The following is a 17,459-nucleotide window of genomic DNA, read 5'->3' on the forward strand; positions in this document are numbered from 1 at the left end:
AACACCTGGCACACCTTTGCACCCTTTTTGAGCGGCTTAGCCAACATGGACTAATTATCAACCCCGCCAAGTGCCAGTTTGGTTTTGACTTCCTAGGACACAGAGTCACTGAAAGCGGGGCAGTCCCCCTCCCTTCAAAAGTGGAGGCAGTTGCACAGTTCCCACGCCCCCTCACTGTCAAAGCCCTGCAGGAGTTCCTGGGAATGGTGAATGCTTACCATTGCTTCATTCCTCGCGCCGCTCAGCTCATGCAGCCCCTGCATGAGGCTTTGAAAGGTAAACCCAAGCAGGCTGTGGACTGGACTGAGAGCAGGGACAAAGCGTTCGCTGCCACTAAGGAAGCCCTAGCGAACGCCCCCCTGTTGGCTCACCCTTCTCCCACAGCCCCCATCGCCATCACCTCAGATGCCTCGGACTACGCGGTCGGGGCTGTCTACGAGCAGTGGGTGGGTGGGGCCTGGCAGCCGCTAGCTTTCTTTAGCCGTCAGTTACGCCACAGTGAGCGGAAGTACAGCACTTTCGACCGAGAGCTGTTGGGTCTCTACCTCGCCCTCAGACATTTTCGTTCCCTACTGGAAGGCCGACACTTCACTGCTTTTGTGGACCACAAGCCGCTGACTTTCGCCATGGCCAAGGTAGCTGAGCCGTGGTCCGCCCGCCAGCAACGTCATCTGTCCTACATTTCGGAGTTCACTACGGACTTGCAGCACGTTGCCGGTAAGAACAACCACATGGCGGACTGCCTGTCACGGGCTGTAGCAGGGGCAGTCCATCTTGGTTTGGATTACAATCACATGGCAATGGATCAGTAGTGCGCATGCGCCAACGTGCATGCAGCCTTTTGCAGTTGCTCCGTCTTTCGTCTTCTTACTTTTACTTTGTAACAGTCTTCATGTTTCTATTTAACAGACTTTTTTGTTTCTTACGTGTGTAATTCTTAGACTCTAAGTCACTAACACTACACTCTCTCAAATCATGCGAGTTGAGAGAGTTTTGGATAGTCACGGCACCGTTGTCTTGGGCGCCCCGGCCCACAGACATCCCCACGGAAATCTGGAGGAGGACACGTCGAGGATGCAGAGGTGGAATGAAACGGCGAGGGAAGAGAGAGGGGTCCAGGCAACGGAGACTTAGGAGAAGGAGATTTAAGCCGTGTCTCCCTTCTCTCATCATGGGCAATCTGAGGTCACTGGCTAATAAGATGGACGAGCTAACACCGTTAGTCCGGAGTCAGCGGGAGTATAGCGAGTGTAGTCTAATGTGCTTCACGGAGACTTGGCTACACTCGGATATTCCCGACCACAACGTCTCCATCAACGGCTTTCAGACTGTTCGGGCCCACAGGGACTACACCGAGAGCGGTAAGCGTAAAGGCGGGGGGCTTGCCGTTCTACTTAACAACAGATGGTGTAATCCCGGTCACATTATGGTTAAACAGCGCATCTGTAATCCGGACATTGAACTGCTCGCTGTGGGACTCCGGCCATATTATCTGCCACGGGAAATCTCACATGCCATCGCCGTTGCTGTTTACATTCCGCCCTCTGCCAACCCGACGTCGGCGTGTAACGTCACCCACACCGCCATTGCTGAACTCCAGACTCAACACCCGAGTGCCCTCATAGTGATCTCGGGTGATTTCAACCATGTCACCATGACCACCACACTAAATAACTTCACCCAGTATGTGAGCTGCCATACTAGAGAGGAGAGGACCCTGGACCTGCTGTATGCTAATGTCAGGGATGCATACAGCTCTTCCCCCCTCCCCCCACTAGGCAGATCCGACCACAACCTGGTTCAAATCAACCCCTTCTATGTGCCTCTGGTGAAAAGGCAACCTGTGACCTCAAGGACAGTGAGGAGATGGTCGGGGGAGGCCTATGAGACACTTCAGGGATGTTTTGAGGTGACAGACTGGGATGCACTCTGTGAGCCACATGGAGAGGACATAGATGGGCTGACTGAGTGTATCTCAGATTACATAAACTTCTGTGTGGACTGCACTGTCCCAGCAAAGACTGTTCAGTGTTAACCAAACAACAAACCATGGGTAACAAAGGACATCAAGAACATCCTGAATGCTAAGAGGAGGGCTGTCAGAGCTGGGAATAGGTAGGAGGTGAGAGCCATTCAGGGGGACCTGAAGGTGAAGATCAGGGAGGCTAAGGAGAAGTACAGGAGGAAGCTGGAGCGTAAACTCCAGCAGAACAGCATGAGGGAGGTCTGGAGCGGTATGAGGACCATCACTGGCTTCCGACCGAATGGCAGCAGAGGAGTTGATGGCAGCTTGGACAGGGCCAATGAACTCAATCTGTTCTTTAACAGATTTGATGCTCCTGCTCCTGCCCATCCCCCCATTGACACAACTGCTGTCTCACCTCCAACCCCACTACTTCCCCCTCCCCCCCTCACTGTCCCTTGCCCTCCTCCTGGGAGATCCCTACTCCCCCCTCCTCTAGCACACAGGTTCACACCTCTCTCCAGCCTGACTGTACTGTTTGTGTTTCAGAGCATTCACGCTTTGCAAACTCGCCGCCGCAGACCGTCTGGTGGGCGATGTCCGACCGGTGAGACATCTGGTTCTGACCTACTGGGCTTTGTATAATCTTTATGAGAGTCACGGACAGTCTTATAACAACGACTGGGATGCATCTGGGCCAGCAGAGCCGGGGGGACACAGGGTGCAGAGGAAGAAGACCGGGAAGTTTGGGAGGGTTTGATGCGCTACTTGAAAAGCTAAATAAAAACTTTTGTTATATATATTGTCTTGTTTTTTTAAAGTAACAGTGTGCAATATTGGAAACGACATGAAGCCGCTAGTAGCCCGAACAGTTGAAAAGTGAGAATAGTGCAGAGAGTGGATAATCTGTCGGTGTCCAGCTAGATTTGTTTTAAATGTCCCGTTTTTTCTGGAAACACACTCCGCACTCTTGTTTGCTAAAAACGCAGTCATAAGTGACGATTCTCTCCGACCAACCGGTCTGCAGGTTTTCACGTCACCTTTTGGTATCGCCTCGGCTCGCTTGGAACCTCGACTGAGGTAGTACTAAAAAAAGTACCTGGTAGCGGGTCCCAGGGACTTTTTTTCGTAATGGAAAACCAAAAAAGGCGAGTAAAGTCGAGACGAGTCGAGTAGATACCACGCAGTGGAAAACTGCCATAATAAGGCTGCAGGCCCTGATGGTATCCATCCTGGGGTGCTCAAAGCCTGTGCCTCCCAGCTATGTGGAGTCTTTCACCATGTCTTCAACCTGAGCCTTAGTCTCCAAAGGGTCCCCATGCTGGGGAAGACATCTTGCCTCGTTCCTGTGCCAAAGACGCCACGTCCCAGTGACTCCAAGGACTACAGACTCGTGGCACTGACCTCCAACATTATGAAGAGCCTGGAGAGACTGGTTCTGGAACAGCTGCGGCCCATGGTCAGACCTCTCCTGGACCCCCTCCAGTTCGCCTACCAGCCCCGGTTGGGAGTTGAGGACGCCATCATCTTCCTGCTCAACCGCATCTACGCCCACCTGGACAGGCCGGCGAGCACGGTGAGGGTCATGTTTTTTGACTTCTCCAGTGCTTTCAACACTATCCGGCCGGCCCTGCTGGGTGAGAAGCTTACGGCAATGCAGGTGGATCCCCCCCTTGTGTCCTGGATTGTTGACTACCTGACTGGCATACCACAGTATGTGCGCCTGCAACACTGTGTGTCAGACAGCGTGGTCAGCAACACCGAGGCCCCGCAGGGGACTGTCCTCTCTCTCTTCCTCTTCACCATCTACACCACAGACTTCAACTACCACACAGAGTCTTGCCATCTTCAGAAGTTTTCTGATGACTCTGCTGTGGTTGGATGTATCAGCGAGGGGGACGAGACTGAGTACAGAGCTGTGGTGGGGGACTTTGTCACATGGAGTGAGCTGAACCATCTCCAGCTCAACGTGACAAAGACCAAGGAGCTGGTGGTGGATCTAAGGAGAGGCAAGGCAGCAGTGAGCCCTGTTTCCATCCAGGGGTTCAGTGTGGACATTGTGGAGGACTACAAATACCTGGGAGTGCACTTAGACAATAAACTGGACTGGGCCAAGAACACTCAAGCCCTCTACAGGAAGGGCCAAAGCCGTCTCTACTTTCTGAGGAGGCTGAGGTCCTTCAACATCTGCAGGAAGATGCTGAGGATGTTTTATGAGTCTGTGGTGGCCAGTGCTATCCTCTTTGCTGTTGCATGCTGGGGCAGCAGGCTGAGGGTAGCGGACGCCAACAGACTCAATAAACTGATTCGCAAGGCCAGTGACGTCGTGGGGGTGGATCTGGACTCTCTGTTGGTGGTGTCAGAGAGGAGGACGCTGTCCAAACTACATACCATCTTGGACAATGTCTCACACCCACTCCATGGCTTGCTGCTCAATCACAGGAGCACTTTCAGTGATAGACTCATTCTCCCAAAATGCACCACAGAGCGCCACAGGAAGTCATTCCTGCCTGTGGCCATCAAACTTTATAACTCCTCCCTCTAACTGTCCGACACACAGACACTTAGAGGGGTTGAAACTGGACATTATTATCTGTTTTGTGCAATAACACTGGCTTATAATGTGTGCAATACTCAACTACTACTATTATTATTATTATTATTATTTCTTTTCACCATTGCAACACCTTAATTATGTTATTTATGTAAATACTGTGTCATAATATACCTTTAATTATGTAAATATCCACACTCCTTATATTTCTTTATTTCTTTATTTATATTTCTTATATTTCTAATATCTGAGCAATTGTAACACAGAGTTTCCCTTCGGGGATCAATAAAGTATTTCTGATTCTGATTCTGATTCTGATCAGACCACAGACCCGGACGTGGAACTCCTGAGGACCTCGACTACTGGGCGGAAAGTTGAGAATGTGGTTTTTGGCGATGCCGGCACCACACTCCTGTGTGACGTCTCCACAGGCCGTCCTCGGCCACTCGTCCCCACAGGATGGAGACGTAACGTTTTTGATGCCATTCAGGGTCTCTCCCACCCAGGTTCGAAAGCGTCACAAAAAGATGACTGTTGAGATGACACGGGCATTAATCGGCACTTGGGTTGACCGTTTTGGCACTCCATCAGACATCTCCTCTGACCGGGGAGCACAATTCACATCAGAGCTGTGGAATTCTGTCGCACGGAGCCTTGGAGTGAAGCTCCACCGCACGACCGCATATCACCCACAGGCTAACGGACTCTGTGAACGTTTTCATAGGTCAATGAAGGCTGCCCTGCGTGCCAGCCTTAAAGACAGCAACTGGGTTGACAAGCTCCCATGGGTGATGCTGGGCATCAGGACTGTGCCAAAGGAGGACCTCCAGTCCTCTTCAGCGGAGCTGGTGTATGGACAGCCGCTGCAAGTTCCAGGGGATTTTGTCCCTACTGCCACGGTTCCCTGGTCTGCCACTCTCCAGCAGTCTACTTTACTGGACAATGTCAGGCTTTTTGTGCCTGTCCCCACTTCCTGTCACGGACTTCCTCAGTCACACATCCCCGTCGGGCTTCAGACGGCTGACTAGGTTTTCGTCCGCCAGGAGGCCCACAGGGGACCGCTATGCCCGCCCTACGAGGGCCCATTTCGAGTTTTGGAGTCGGGTGACAAATATTTTGTAGTGGACAGGGGCGGGAAACCGGAGCGACTTTCCATTGACCGCCTTAAACCTGCTCACTTGGACATGGCCAGGCCGGTTGACCTGGCCAAACCCCCACGGCGTGGTCGGCCACCGGCTCTGCCCCTGCCCCCTTCCGAGCCTCCTACTGTGGACGCCCTACACCCGTGTCAGGACGAGGTACCAGCTGTGGTTGGGCCCCCCAGCGGCGCAGCCGTTGTGGGCGGTTACTACGCCCACCTACCCATTGACTGTTTAATTCTTCTTCTGATATGGGGAATTCTGGGGGGACGTGTGTAGTGACTGTGACATACATAATTCACCTTGTTGATAAGTGTTGTTCCACACACATTTAATTACACATGTAATTCACTGCCTTTGAGTCACCACAGTTAATGATAACTGTTCAGGGAACACGGCCCCTTTAAATGTTGTGAAGGCGTGATGACGTGGGACGTTATGAGGTTGGCATTAAGCGTAGCGCCTTATTCTGTGTTCTTTGGTTTTTCTCCTGTTGAATAAACGAGCCACGCTTGTCTCATGCATCTTTCCGCAATTTCCACAGCCCGTTCAAAAGAACCAACCTGTGTCTATGTTGTCGTGAAGAGAGCTTCATAACTATTAAAGAACAAAGGCAGCACAGGGGCTCAGTGGTTAGCACTGTTACCTCACAGCAAGAAGGTTCTGGGCTCAATTTCAGGAGTTTGCCTGTTCTCCCAGAGTTTGTGTGGGGTTCCTCTGGGTACTCTGTTTCCTACCACTTTCTCATACCACGCATAAAAACATGCATGCTAGGTAACTAGAACTACAGATGAAAATCAGCCAACTGGTGCATTTACAGAAATGTTGATTATCTTTGTATAGTCCTAATCAAATAAATAAATACTAACCAAATAAAGTAGCCCACTTGGTGCTTCATATGCAAATAATTATAATGTATCCTTTATTAGTCCTACAAGGGGAAATTACAATTTACACTCTGTTGTTTTTACACACAGGCCTGAATTACACACACATGCTCAGTACCTATGCACTAAAGGGAGAGATGTAAGAGGGGGGGCTTTCCATGGAAAGGTGCCCAGCAGTTGGGGGTTTCGTGCCTTGCTCAAGAGCACCTTTGCAGTGCCCAGAAGGTGAACTGGCACCTCTCCAGCTACCAGTCCACCACCATACTTTGGGCAGTATGGGGACTTGAACCAGCGACCTTGCGGTTCCTACTGCTACTGCCACCCCATATAGATGACATTAAACCATAGCTATTGTTAGAATATTTTTTATCTCTTTTATTTGAAAACAGGCAAAATCATAACCTCCTTAGTGGAAATAATTAATTAAAAAAAAATAGAGCCCAACAAAAAAACTTAAAGCCACTAACAGCAGCTAGCCTGTCCTGTCAAATTAAAACTTCTCCTGTGGGTTGTCCCTGGAAATATAGCCCATCTGCTGATGGCTAACTGGCGTCTCTCAATTGCCGACAGATTGCCACGGTGGTGCCGCTCAGCTTGGCAGCTTCTCGCCGGGTTTCAACTGCTTCAACTGCTAACATTCATGCCCCCTCATATGTGTCACAATATACGCTATTTTGACATAACTTATTAAAACATATTAATGTAAATACTGTGAAATTCAGTGTTTTCTTCTCAAATGTGTTAAAGTGATGGTTCGTAGTAATTTCACCCTAGGGTCCTTTGCACCATGACCTTGAGCAAAAACTCCCCCCAGAAGCTTTTTTCTCCTGGGTCGAACATTGGCCCAGTTAGCGCTATCAGCTGGTTAGCTTAGTGCAGATGCTAACGAAACCAACTGTGTATCTCGTAAATTACCCCACTAATAATGCTTGAAATGATACCAAACTTCTACAGTAGTACAAATAGGTTATGTACTAATAAAACGATGGGTTGGAAACTTTGTAATTACACCGGGAGTTTACTTAAATAACACTTGCCTGCTGGCTTTGGCTCTCTGCTGCCACTGCTAGCGGCAGTAAGATGAGTGCTTAGGGATGTCTACAAATTACAACACCGAAAAGAGATATAACAAAACTATGTATTAATTAAATGATTAAATAAGGTAGTGTCTCCAAGTTTACCTCAGTTATAACTTGACTCCTTCTAGTTGTACTACTGAACTCACTTTTATGAAATAAGTTAGATTAAAAAAAAAAAAGTGTGTCTCTTTTCGATGTTCTAATTTTTAGAAGTTCCCTTAACACTTGTCTTACAGCTGGTAGCAATAGCAGCAGAGAGCAGAAGCCATCAGGCTTAGTTATTTAAGTAAACTCCTAGTGAAATTACAAAGTTTCCAACCCATCGTTTTATGAGTAAATGACCTATACTATGGTGGAAGTTTGATGTAATTTCAAGCATTGTTAGTCGGGTAATTTACAAGATACACAGTTGGTTCCAGTAGCGCCTGCTCTAAGCTATTCAGCTGATAACGCTAACTCACACAATGTTCAAACCAGGAGAAAAAAGCTTCTGAGGGGGTTGTTTGGCTGAAGGTCGTGGTGCAAAGGACCCTAGGGTGAAATTACTCCAAACCACCACTTTGAGTTCCACAAAAACAGGAATTGAAAATGCACTCAACCTTCAACAAAGAAGAGATTGACTCTCAAAACTTCCCTTGGTGGTAATTTAATTCAGCAATTTAGTTTATGGGAGCATTATGTAGTGTGCATGTGTTATTTCCTTACTTTTTAGCAAACGTAACTAAAGTTACTTCAGACTTTGTTGCAATGAGGTGCTTTTCTGATAGGTGCTGTACAATTTAGTATTAAACAGATGCTATGTTTAAAAACAACTGTTGTATGAATATAACATATCACAGCCTCTTCATTACACCAGAATTTCAGGGATTTGTCTCTCACCTCATGTGTGTGGAACTGCTCCTTCACCTCTTCCACATTGTTGGAGATTGGAGGCTGACCCTGGAGCCCATCTTCAGCCGACAGCAGCCATGTCAACACCTAAAAATTACAACATGACATATTTGAAGGATAAGTCTGGCGATGTTACCTTTTTGTCATTATTAACAAATCACATAAAATATCCAACCAACAGTGTCTTTGCGTCTCTAAATACTTTTTGGCTTCACTATTCTATCTGTGGCTTCCAGCCACAAGCCCATTGGTCCCCACAGTAGATGTAAACTGTATTGGAAAATTCAGGAGCAGCTTGATTTTGATGACTTGCACTGAAGCGTTTAATGAACTTCGGATTGAATCTTGAATTAGGAAAACAGTACAGTTAAACCAAGATGTGTCATTGTGTAATGCTGTCTCAACTTCTGAAATTTCTGTCTTTCTGTCGGTGTATTTAAAGTCATGCAATGTCAGCCTAAGCTGTGCGCGTAAGCTCTCTCTCATACACACACACACACACACACACACACACACACACCACACACACACACACACACACACCACACACACACACACACACACACCCCACACACACATAAATACCTGTTTTTAAAACCTTGTGGGGTCCAATAAGAGGCCACAGCCTGATGGGATCCACCCTTTCTAAAGGGTCTAGAGACATGATTTTAACTGCTACAATTTTTGTAATTTTTGTCAACACAAAAATCCCTTTAAACATCAAACACTCTCAAATAAATTTAAAACCTGAATTTTGTTCCCTCTGGGGACTACACCTGAATTTTTGTTTGTGAACCAGTCATGTTATGTCTATTCGCATACAGTCAACACCACTGTTTGGCACAGCACAATTCATGACAAGCATTTTGTTAGATTGAAACAACACATTAGAGTAGATTCTTTCAAAATCCAAACTTTCACACACACACACACACACACACACACACACACATACACACACGCACACACCACACACACACACACACACACACACACACACACACACACACACACACACACACACACACAGACAGACAGACAGACAGACAGACAGACAGACAGACACACATTAGTATGCATTCATTGTTGGTTTGGATCTGCACATGAGATTTGTTGTCAATAAGAAAGATACAAAATACTTGTCCTTCAAATTAAATATAAGATATGAAACATGTTTTTTATCACCACTATAGTGTCATACCTCCTCCAGTGCAGCCTGGTAGCTCTCCAGACTGGTGGAGCCTGGAGGCAAAGGACTGAGGCCCCGCTGTAGCTCCTCCTGGCCAGGACTTAGGAACTGAAGAGGGAAGGGATGGATGGGAGATAACAGACAGAGATGGAGCGGGATTTTAGAAAGGGATATTAGGAGAAGTATGGGAATAGAAGGTATCAGGGTTAGAGAGTACGATTGAAAAAGGTTTGAGAAGTAACCGGAATGAAGAAATGAAAGACAGTATGTCAAGAATCAGAAAAAGAGGGCAGGGAAACAAAGAGGCAGCATGAAAGAAAGGTGGAGGGAGAAGATAAAGAGAGATGAGGAGAGGCCTGTTAGTGTTAGCCATTACCGATGCTGACAAGCAGTTGGCCATTGTCCAACCTCAACAACTTGTTCTCTTTCTCTCTGGGTCTCTTTCTTTTTCTATTTCTCTCTCTCCCCATATCTCTCTTTGTGTGATCACTACTGATATGGACACTAACAACTTCTCTTCTTTTTATCTCGGCTCCACGCTTCTCATCTCGCTCTGTGCTTCTCTCTGGTAATAAGGTCCTGAAAAGATACACAAGGCCCATCTGCAGTGTTGATAGCTGTCCAGCCTCATTCAGAGGCATTCTCTCTTTTGTGCCTGTTTTGTATCACATATGTGTTTGAATATGTCTGATGGAAAATTTTAACTGTACTGAGAGTTCTCAGCTTGGAAGTAATCAAATATAAAAGTTACCTAGGTCCCTGACAGTCTAAAACATGGTCTTTATTTTAAGTTCTATCTTTATGCACTGAATCCATATAAAACATGTTTGACTGGGGCAAAATGAGGACATTGAATTGTAAAAATCCGTGGGGAACCTTGTTGCAATGAGACAGGGTTTTTATAGTAGGTTCTGCTTTACACCCTCCTTTTCAAAGAACAGTGGGTGTGCTTGAATAAAGCTTATCTGACAAATTATCTTTTCTACTTGCGATGCTTTTTAGGTAGAAGCCAAGTTAAATCGAGCACCCTGCTGTTACATTCCACAGCACTGAATATATTCCATCCGAGCCAAAGCAAACTATGGGTCACATTTAGTTACTCAGAGCAGGGTGATTGCTTTGAAAATACATCTTTACATTTTGAAATGTCGTGTTGTGGAATACAAAGGATATGTAAAAAAACAACAACTGCAAAACAGGTGGCTGCGAAGTAACTCTACTGTAGGTGCTGTTGTATTTAATGGCGACAGATAAGAAACAACGTTATTGCTCAGTTTGTGTTTGTGTAAAGGCAGGGATTCACAGAGCAACCATTTTATTTTGGATTAGCAACAGTTCAGTAAGAGCTTCAGTTTCATAATAAGCTAAGCTAATCAACTCCTGAATGTAGCTTCATAGTCCTCAAAAGAGTGGAATCAGTCTTGTTATATAACTGTAAATAATAGGAAATTTGACAAATTTTGATTCTTAATATTATACACCTACATTGGCTTAAAAATTGCTGTTGTATCACTACTGATTAAACAGCCCATAAGCATAGTTAGTATCTCTTCTGATTAATAATTTGTTTAAATGAATATGTCACATTAAAAGCTTAATATAATACATTTCAAGCCATGAATTATATTAAAGAGCAATGTGACAGATAGGAGCAAAAAGTCCAACTAAACAAGTCCCATAGTTTCAAATCCAGACATAAAATATATTTTTTCTTTACCACAAGTAAAACAAATTCTGATAGTAATTCCGCAGGTATAGCAGTTGTAGCATAAAGCATACTACAAATTAAGCACAACATAATAACATATACTGTATAATGAAAGACTTGGTATGCTGGGCATTTTTTTGTAAATGACGCAGACCAACAAGGGCAGACAAAACAGGTGTGCAGCCAAAACATGCACAGACAAATGGACATTTGGCATGGAGTGTTAGCCCTGTGAGACACGGACCTGATCAGTAAAACGCCTCCTCTTTTGCTCAGGCGACTTGACATATGCAGCCTGGGTGTAGGCATAGCTTTTATAGCGAGGCTGAGGGGAGGGACTCCGCACTCGGCCTTGAGCCACACTCACTGTGATCTGAGAGAAAGATGTAGCGATAGAATAAGACAGAGAAAGTATGAGGCAGAGGAAGAGAGGAAAAAGGGTTGGCAGGAGAGGCCAGAAAAGAGAGGAAGATAGCAAAAGAGAGCCAAAAGGATGCAAAACATAAAGCGAAAAAGATCCAAAAGCCAAATTATACAGATGAAGAAAAAGCAGAAAATGAAGGGAGTGAAGAAAAGGAAGGGAGGAAAGGAAATGCAGAAGGCAGGGGAAGTGACAGGAGTAAACAGAGAGTGAGTAAAGATGAGAAAATATGAGAAAGAGAAAAAGAAAACAGAAGAAAAGGGAAACATGAATAATTACACATAAGCTCTGTTTCCATCCAAATGTCAAACTAATTTTAGGTGAACTTTTGAAAAGGCATGAATAAAATATAAAATGCTGCTTAAGTGTGTCTCCATAGTGTCAAAAAACACATTTACAAGAAAAATGAAGAGTTTCAAAACTTAATATTGTTTTTAGTTATTGACTTGGAGTTATTAATGTTTTTAATGCTCTCTGAAGATGAAACAGAAATACTCCAACAAAGTAAACTTCAAATGGTTCAGAAAGGTAGTGGTGGACTCATTAAACCCAACTTCACTATATAATGAACTGTTTATAATTAGACTAAAGCATTTACTCATTTAGGAAAATGTACTTAAAGTATGCAGAAACAAAACATTCTTCCTTTAGTGAATGAAAGAATTAAAGGTTTAGTTCCAAAGCAATACACACACATTTGCTCAGTTACCTGACTTTATGCCTGTTCACTACTTGTGCAGAATACTATATTTTTTGTGTAACAGTGCTCCTGTTTAGCAAAAGATCCTGGATGGAAACCTGGCTACAGATGCAGACATGAGAGAGGGCAGAAGTAGACATAGAGAGAACAGATGTGTTATGCAAAAGATGTGGACAGAACGAACAGACAGTAGCACAGACTCAAAGCTGATGTTGCTCCTTTTCAACAACCTTTGGGCCCTATTTTAACGATCTAAGTGCACAGCATGAGGCGCATGGCGCAGGTGTGTTTAGGGCTTGTCCAAATCCACTTTAGCTGGTTGTACTTAATGTTGTCATTAATTAATAGGTGTGTTTTGGGCGTAACATGCAATAAACCAATCAGTGTCATCTCCCATTCCCTTTAACCCTCATGTTGTCCTCGGGTCAAATTGACCCATTTTCCTAAATCAACATTCCTTTTAACTACCAAATTATAATTGCCCAAAATAACATGATTGATTCCACACAACGCTCTTTGGCAAGTACAACTCTCTACTTTCATTCATTTTGGGGTGTCTTATTCAATATTATAGATTTATATAAACAATTGAGGAGGTTTTGAAGTAGTTTTGAGTGAAAGTTGACATATTCCAGTCTGTGGTTATCCATCAACATACATTGCTTTGATTTAGTTTTAAATAATTCCTGATTTCTGCTTTTCTAACTCAAACATTAGGTAAAATTTCCTATAAATGAGGTTCATTGACCATAAATTCCAAAAATAACTGTGAAACTAAAGTTGATAAGTTAGTGTTACGTGTGGGTTGAAAAAGTCAAAAAAAGTGACAAACATTGAAAAAAGCAGCAAAAGTGTTGAGAAAGGGACAAAAACGTGACAGGAAGACAACACAAGGGTTAAAAGCCAGGCGCGTTTCTACCTTGGTGCATTGCTATTATGATGGTAGAGTTGCACCGTAATATTTTAATTTTTAACCTTTTGTGTGTGTGTGTGTGCTGCTGTGCGTCCCTGTGTGTGTGTGTGTGTGTAACAAGCATAGTGTGCGTGCGCTGTGCACAAGCCTGGGTGCATTTTACTAATGCGCTGTTAAAATAACGATGAAACGCCACGTTATTGACTTTAGACCAAGATAGCAATACGCCCAGAATACACCTGAAAAAAACGCCCTGTAAAACCAGCATGTTCATGGGTAAAAAAAATGGGCGCTGGTGCCTTTTATAGGTGTGCTATTTAAAAACGTGGGTGCAGGACAGGAAATTAACAACTGCGTAAGTCTTAAAATAGCAAAGACACTTGCGTCAGGCTTTGCATCTCAGAGATCCACCACAAACCTCCAGACACACTTTTAGAATTAGAAGCGTTACCATCAACTGGCTTAGAGCGAATAAACTAGACTACATAAAGTTGAGTTTGCAAATCAAAGATTTTATAAGCTACTTTAAGTTCTTTGGCTAAATGGAGAAAGGTAACAAGTTGGCCACCTGTGCAGAAAACAATGATGTGGCAGAGACATTTGGTGTCAATAAGACAACCGTTCACCGCTGTGTACTGTATATGTGGTGTGCAGAGCCATATGGTTCTAGCTGTTTAACCAATCTGCAGTGGAAGGAGCACTTTGAGGAACTCCTAAATCCAGCTGAAACGTCCTCTGTGGTAGGGGCAGAGCTGGAGGATGATGGGGAATTATCGACAATTTCCCTGGTGGAGGTCACTGAGGTAGTTAAACAACTCCACAGCGGCAAAGCCCCAGGGATTGATGAAATCCATCCAGAAATGCTGAAAGCTCTGAGTGTGGAGGGGCTGTCTTGGTTGACACGCCTCTTTAACATTGTATAGAAGTCTGGGACAGTGCCTAAGGAGTGGCAGACAGGGGTATTACACTTCTCAGCCTACCTGGTAAAGTCTACTCCCAGGTGCTGGAAAGGAGGGTTCGGCCGATAGTCGAATCTTGGATTGAAGAGGAACAATTCGGATTCCGTCCTGGTCGTGGAACGGAACGGATCAGATCTTTACTCTTACAAGGATCCTGGAGGGAGCCTGGGAGTATGCCCAACCAGTCGAGAGAAGGCGTATGACCAGGTCCCCTGGGAGATACTGTGGGAGATGCTGCGGGAGTATGGGTTGAGGGGGTCCCTTCTCAGGGCTATCCAATCTCTGTATGACCAAACGAGAGCTGTGTCCAGGTTCTTGGCAGTGAGTCTGACTCTTTTCAGGTGAGGGTTTTTCGTTGTCAGCAATCCTGCTTGTAATATTTATGGGCAGGATATCGAGGCTTAGTCGGGGTGGGGAGGGGTTGCAGTTCAGTGGGCTCAGAATCTCCTTGCTGCTTTTTGGAGATGATGTGGTCCTGATGGCATCATCAATCTTTGACCTTCAGCACTCACTGGATCGGTTTGCAGCCGAGTGTGAAGCGGCTGGGATGAGGATCAGCACCTCTAAGTCTGAGGCCATGGTTCTCAGCAGGAAACCGATGGAGTGCCTTCTTCAGGTAGGGTAGTGAAGGAGTTTAAATACCTTGAGGTCTTGTTTGCGAGGGAGGGGACCATGGAGCGGGAGATCGGTCAGAGAATCGGAGCAGTGGGGGCAGTATTACATTCAGTTTATCTCACCGCTGTGATGAAAAGATAGCTAAGCCAGAAGACAAAGCTTTCAATCTACCGGTCAGTGTTCATTTCTCCATTCAAGGTCTCCAAGAAACGGTCTCCAGAGAGGTGACATTCCACGTCCCCAGAGCCAGCCTCTGCTGCCCGGGTCTGGTCCGTTGAGGCCCCTGACTTTGACAACCACCCGTGCGGCAGCACACCCAATCCCAGCGGTTCCTCCCACATGTGGTGGGCCCATGTGATGGAGAGAGAGGTGCCAGGTAGATGTTTTGGGCTCCATGGGAAACCTGGCCACCAGGCACTTGCTGACAAGCCCTCCATCTGGGCCTGGCTCCAATGAGGTCCCCGGGCTCACTCCGGGCAGGGCCACTCTATCTCTTCCTCGTTCACTCACAGGGTTTTTGAACCATTCTTTGTCTGGCCCCTCACCTTAGACCACTTTGCCATGGGAGACCCTACCAGGAGCACAAAGCTCCCGACAACACAGCCCTCAGGTTCATAGGGACACACAAACCTCTCCACCACGATAAGGTGATGGTTCCCGGAGATCACAAGATGATTTCAAGAGGATTTTTTAAAACAAGTCTGCTATAAGTTATTACGTGTGCCACAAACACCATTTTGATAAAGCCTTTTAGATATGGTTTACACTTAGTTGTGCAGCTTTTGTACTGTAAGATGGGAATCAAATGGAAGGAGGATAAGTGTTTTTTTCCTTCTCCTTTGTGGTTGTGGCTTCCAGTCCTACTTTGTAATGGGAATTAAAGGCACTATATAGCCTAAGTTTGTGGACATGTTAACCCTATTTGATTGCTTCCCCAAACCATGGGCATTCATCTTTTGCTCTTACAGCCTCCACTCTCCTGGTTTCAGTCTTTCCACCATACGTTTGAACCTGGTTACAGGGATTTGTTCCCATTCAGACACAAGAGCATTTGTGAGGTCCAACACTGATGGTGCATAATACGGCCTGGCTCACAGTCTGCGTTCTAGTTGTATGACTGAAGGAAAAGTTAGGAATAAGACACATATTAAGCAACTTACACTTACTAAATGTGAAGTGTAAAAGTAACCTTTAAGAGCACTTCTCAAGTGATCACATAATTAATGGCATGCATGCTCAGACAGGAACAGCCATTCAGACAAAAGCATTTACCCTACATCTTCTATCTTTCAAATTCTACATATTGCATCAATAACATTTTATTCCTCATGACCAATTGTATTTTGTAGAATTACTCCAGAAGTTTTTTTTTTCCTTCGAGTTTTAGAAGGTGTGTGCTCACCTCTGTCTCCATAAGAGCCCGTCAGGCTACTCCTAAATAACTGGAGCTCTGGACCAGAATTTGTTGAAGTTGTTTTTGTGCCTAACCAGAAACAGGATTTCACCTGAAACCACATGGCGGTTACAGGTTCCACATTTTTAAACAATTGAGCTCTTATTTTGCTCAATTGGACAAATCACTTTTAATTGACTGATTTTCTCGCTTTCTTGACATTAGAAAGCTGCTTTTTCTACGACAGCTGGGTGAGCCACTACATCGTTAAAGCCAAGTGAACCATTCACCACAGACAGCATAAAAGTTTAATCTCTCACTGTCTCGACTCTTTTCCCCCCGCTATGAATCTCCCCTCTCACCTCCATCCCGTCTCTCTCCTCTCCTCTATCTCTTCTTCTTCACTTAACCTGTCATCATCTCTCTATCAGTCTTCCTCTTCTGATTTACCCCTCACTGTTTTCCCCTTTCTTTTAAAGTGGATTAGATGTGTTTTATGCTGTAAAGAGCAGACAGCCAGAGGCGACCAGAACCTGGATCAAACGATTCCTGGCAAATTACTCTTAGCTTTTGTTTTCACCTGCTCCAAGCAGTGGAGGGGGGGATTTAGTGCATGCAGGACACCTCAGATAATGTCATACAAAAGTTGACTTTGTCTAGTTTTAAGCAATTGTCTCAAACTTTGGATTTAGTCATTTTTCCTACTTTATTTCCATGAAAAGCTTTCTTCCTGCCTGAGTCCCAAGTGGTGGTAGTATGGTGTTGATGTAAGGAGGTGGTGTTGCTTCAATAATGACAGATGAGGGACGAGGCCGATAATAGCTGCTGTCAGTATTTTCCCCTCCTCTTTCCTGTCCATATCTTGTTTTATTGCCATCTGACTTGTTTCTCGCACTCCCTGTTTGTCGGCTCCAACGTTTCCCCCCCTAACCACTTCAACTTTCTGTACATCTACACTATATATCTTTACACCTCCCCACTTCCTCTCTTTGCCCTCTTATCTTTTCATCTAAATCTACACCTTTCTTTTCCATCTTTCTCTCTCTGA

At 45.2% G+C, this 17,459-nt stretch overlaps 1 protein-coding gene across 1 annotated transcript in view; it reads right to left on the reverse strand.

The window, feature by feature from the left end:
• Positions 1–17,459, reverse strand: part of dmd (dystrophin) — a 401,891-nt gene that overhangs the window by 242,980 nt on the left and 141,452 nt on the right. The window contains exons 10-12 of the mRNA XM_032505885.1: positions 11,655–11,783; positions 9,715–9,810; positions 8,502–8,600 (exon numbers count right to left, since the gene is read on the reverse strand). Of these exons, the coding sequence (XP_032361776.1) occupies positions 8,502–8,600; positions 9,715–9,810; positions 11,655–11,783 (324 nt within the window). The remainder of the gene's footprint in view (positions 1–8,501; positions 8,601–9,714; positions 9,811–11,654; positions 11,784–17,459) is intronic.

The sequence above is a fragment of the Etheostoma spectabile genome, chromosome 24, assembly GCF_008692095.1.
Source record: "Etheostoma spectabile isolate EspeVRDwgs_2016 chromosome 24, UIUC_Espe_1.0, whole genome shotgun sequence".
NCBI lineage: Eukaryota > Metazoa > Chordata > Actinopteri > Perciformes > Percidae > Etheostoma > Etheostoma spectabile.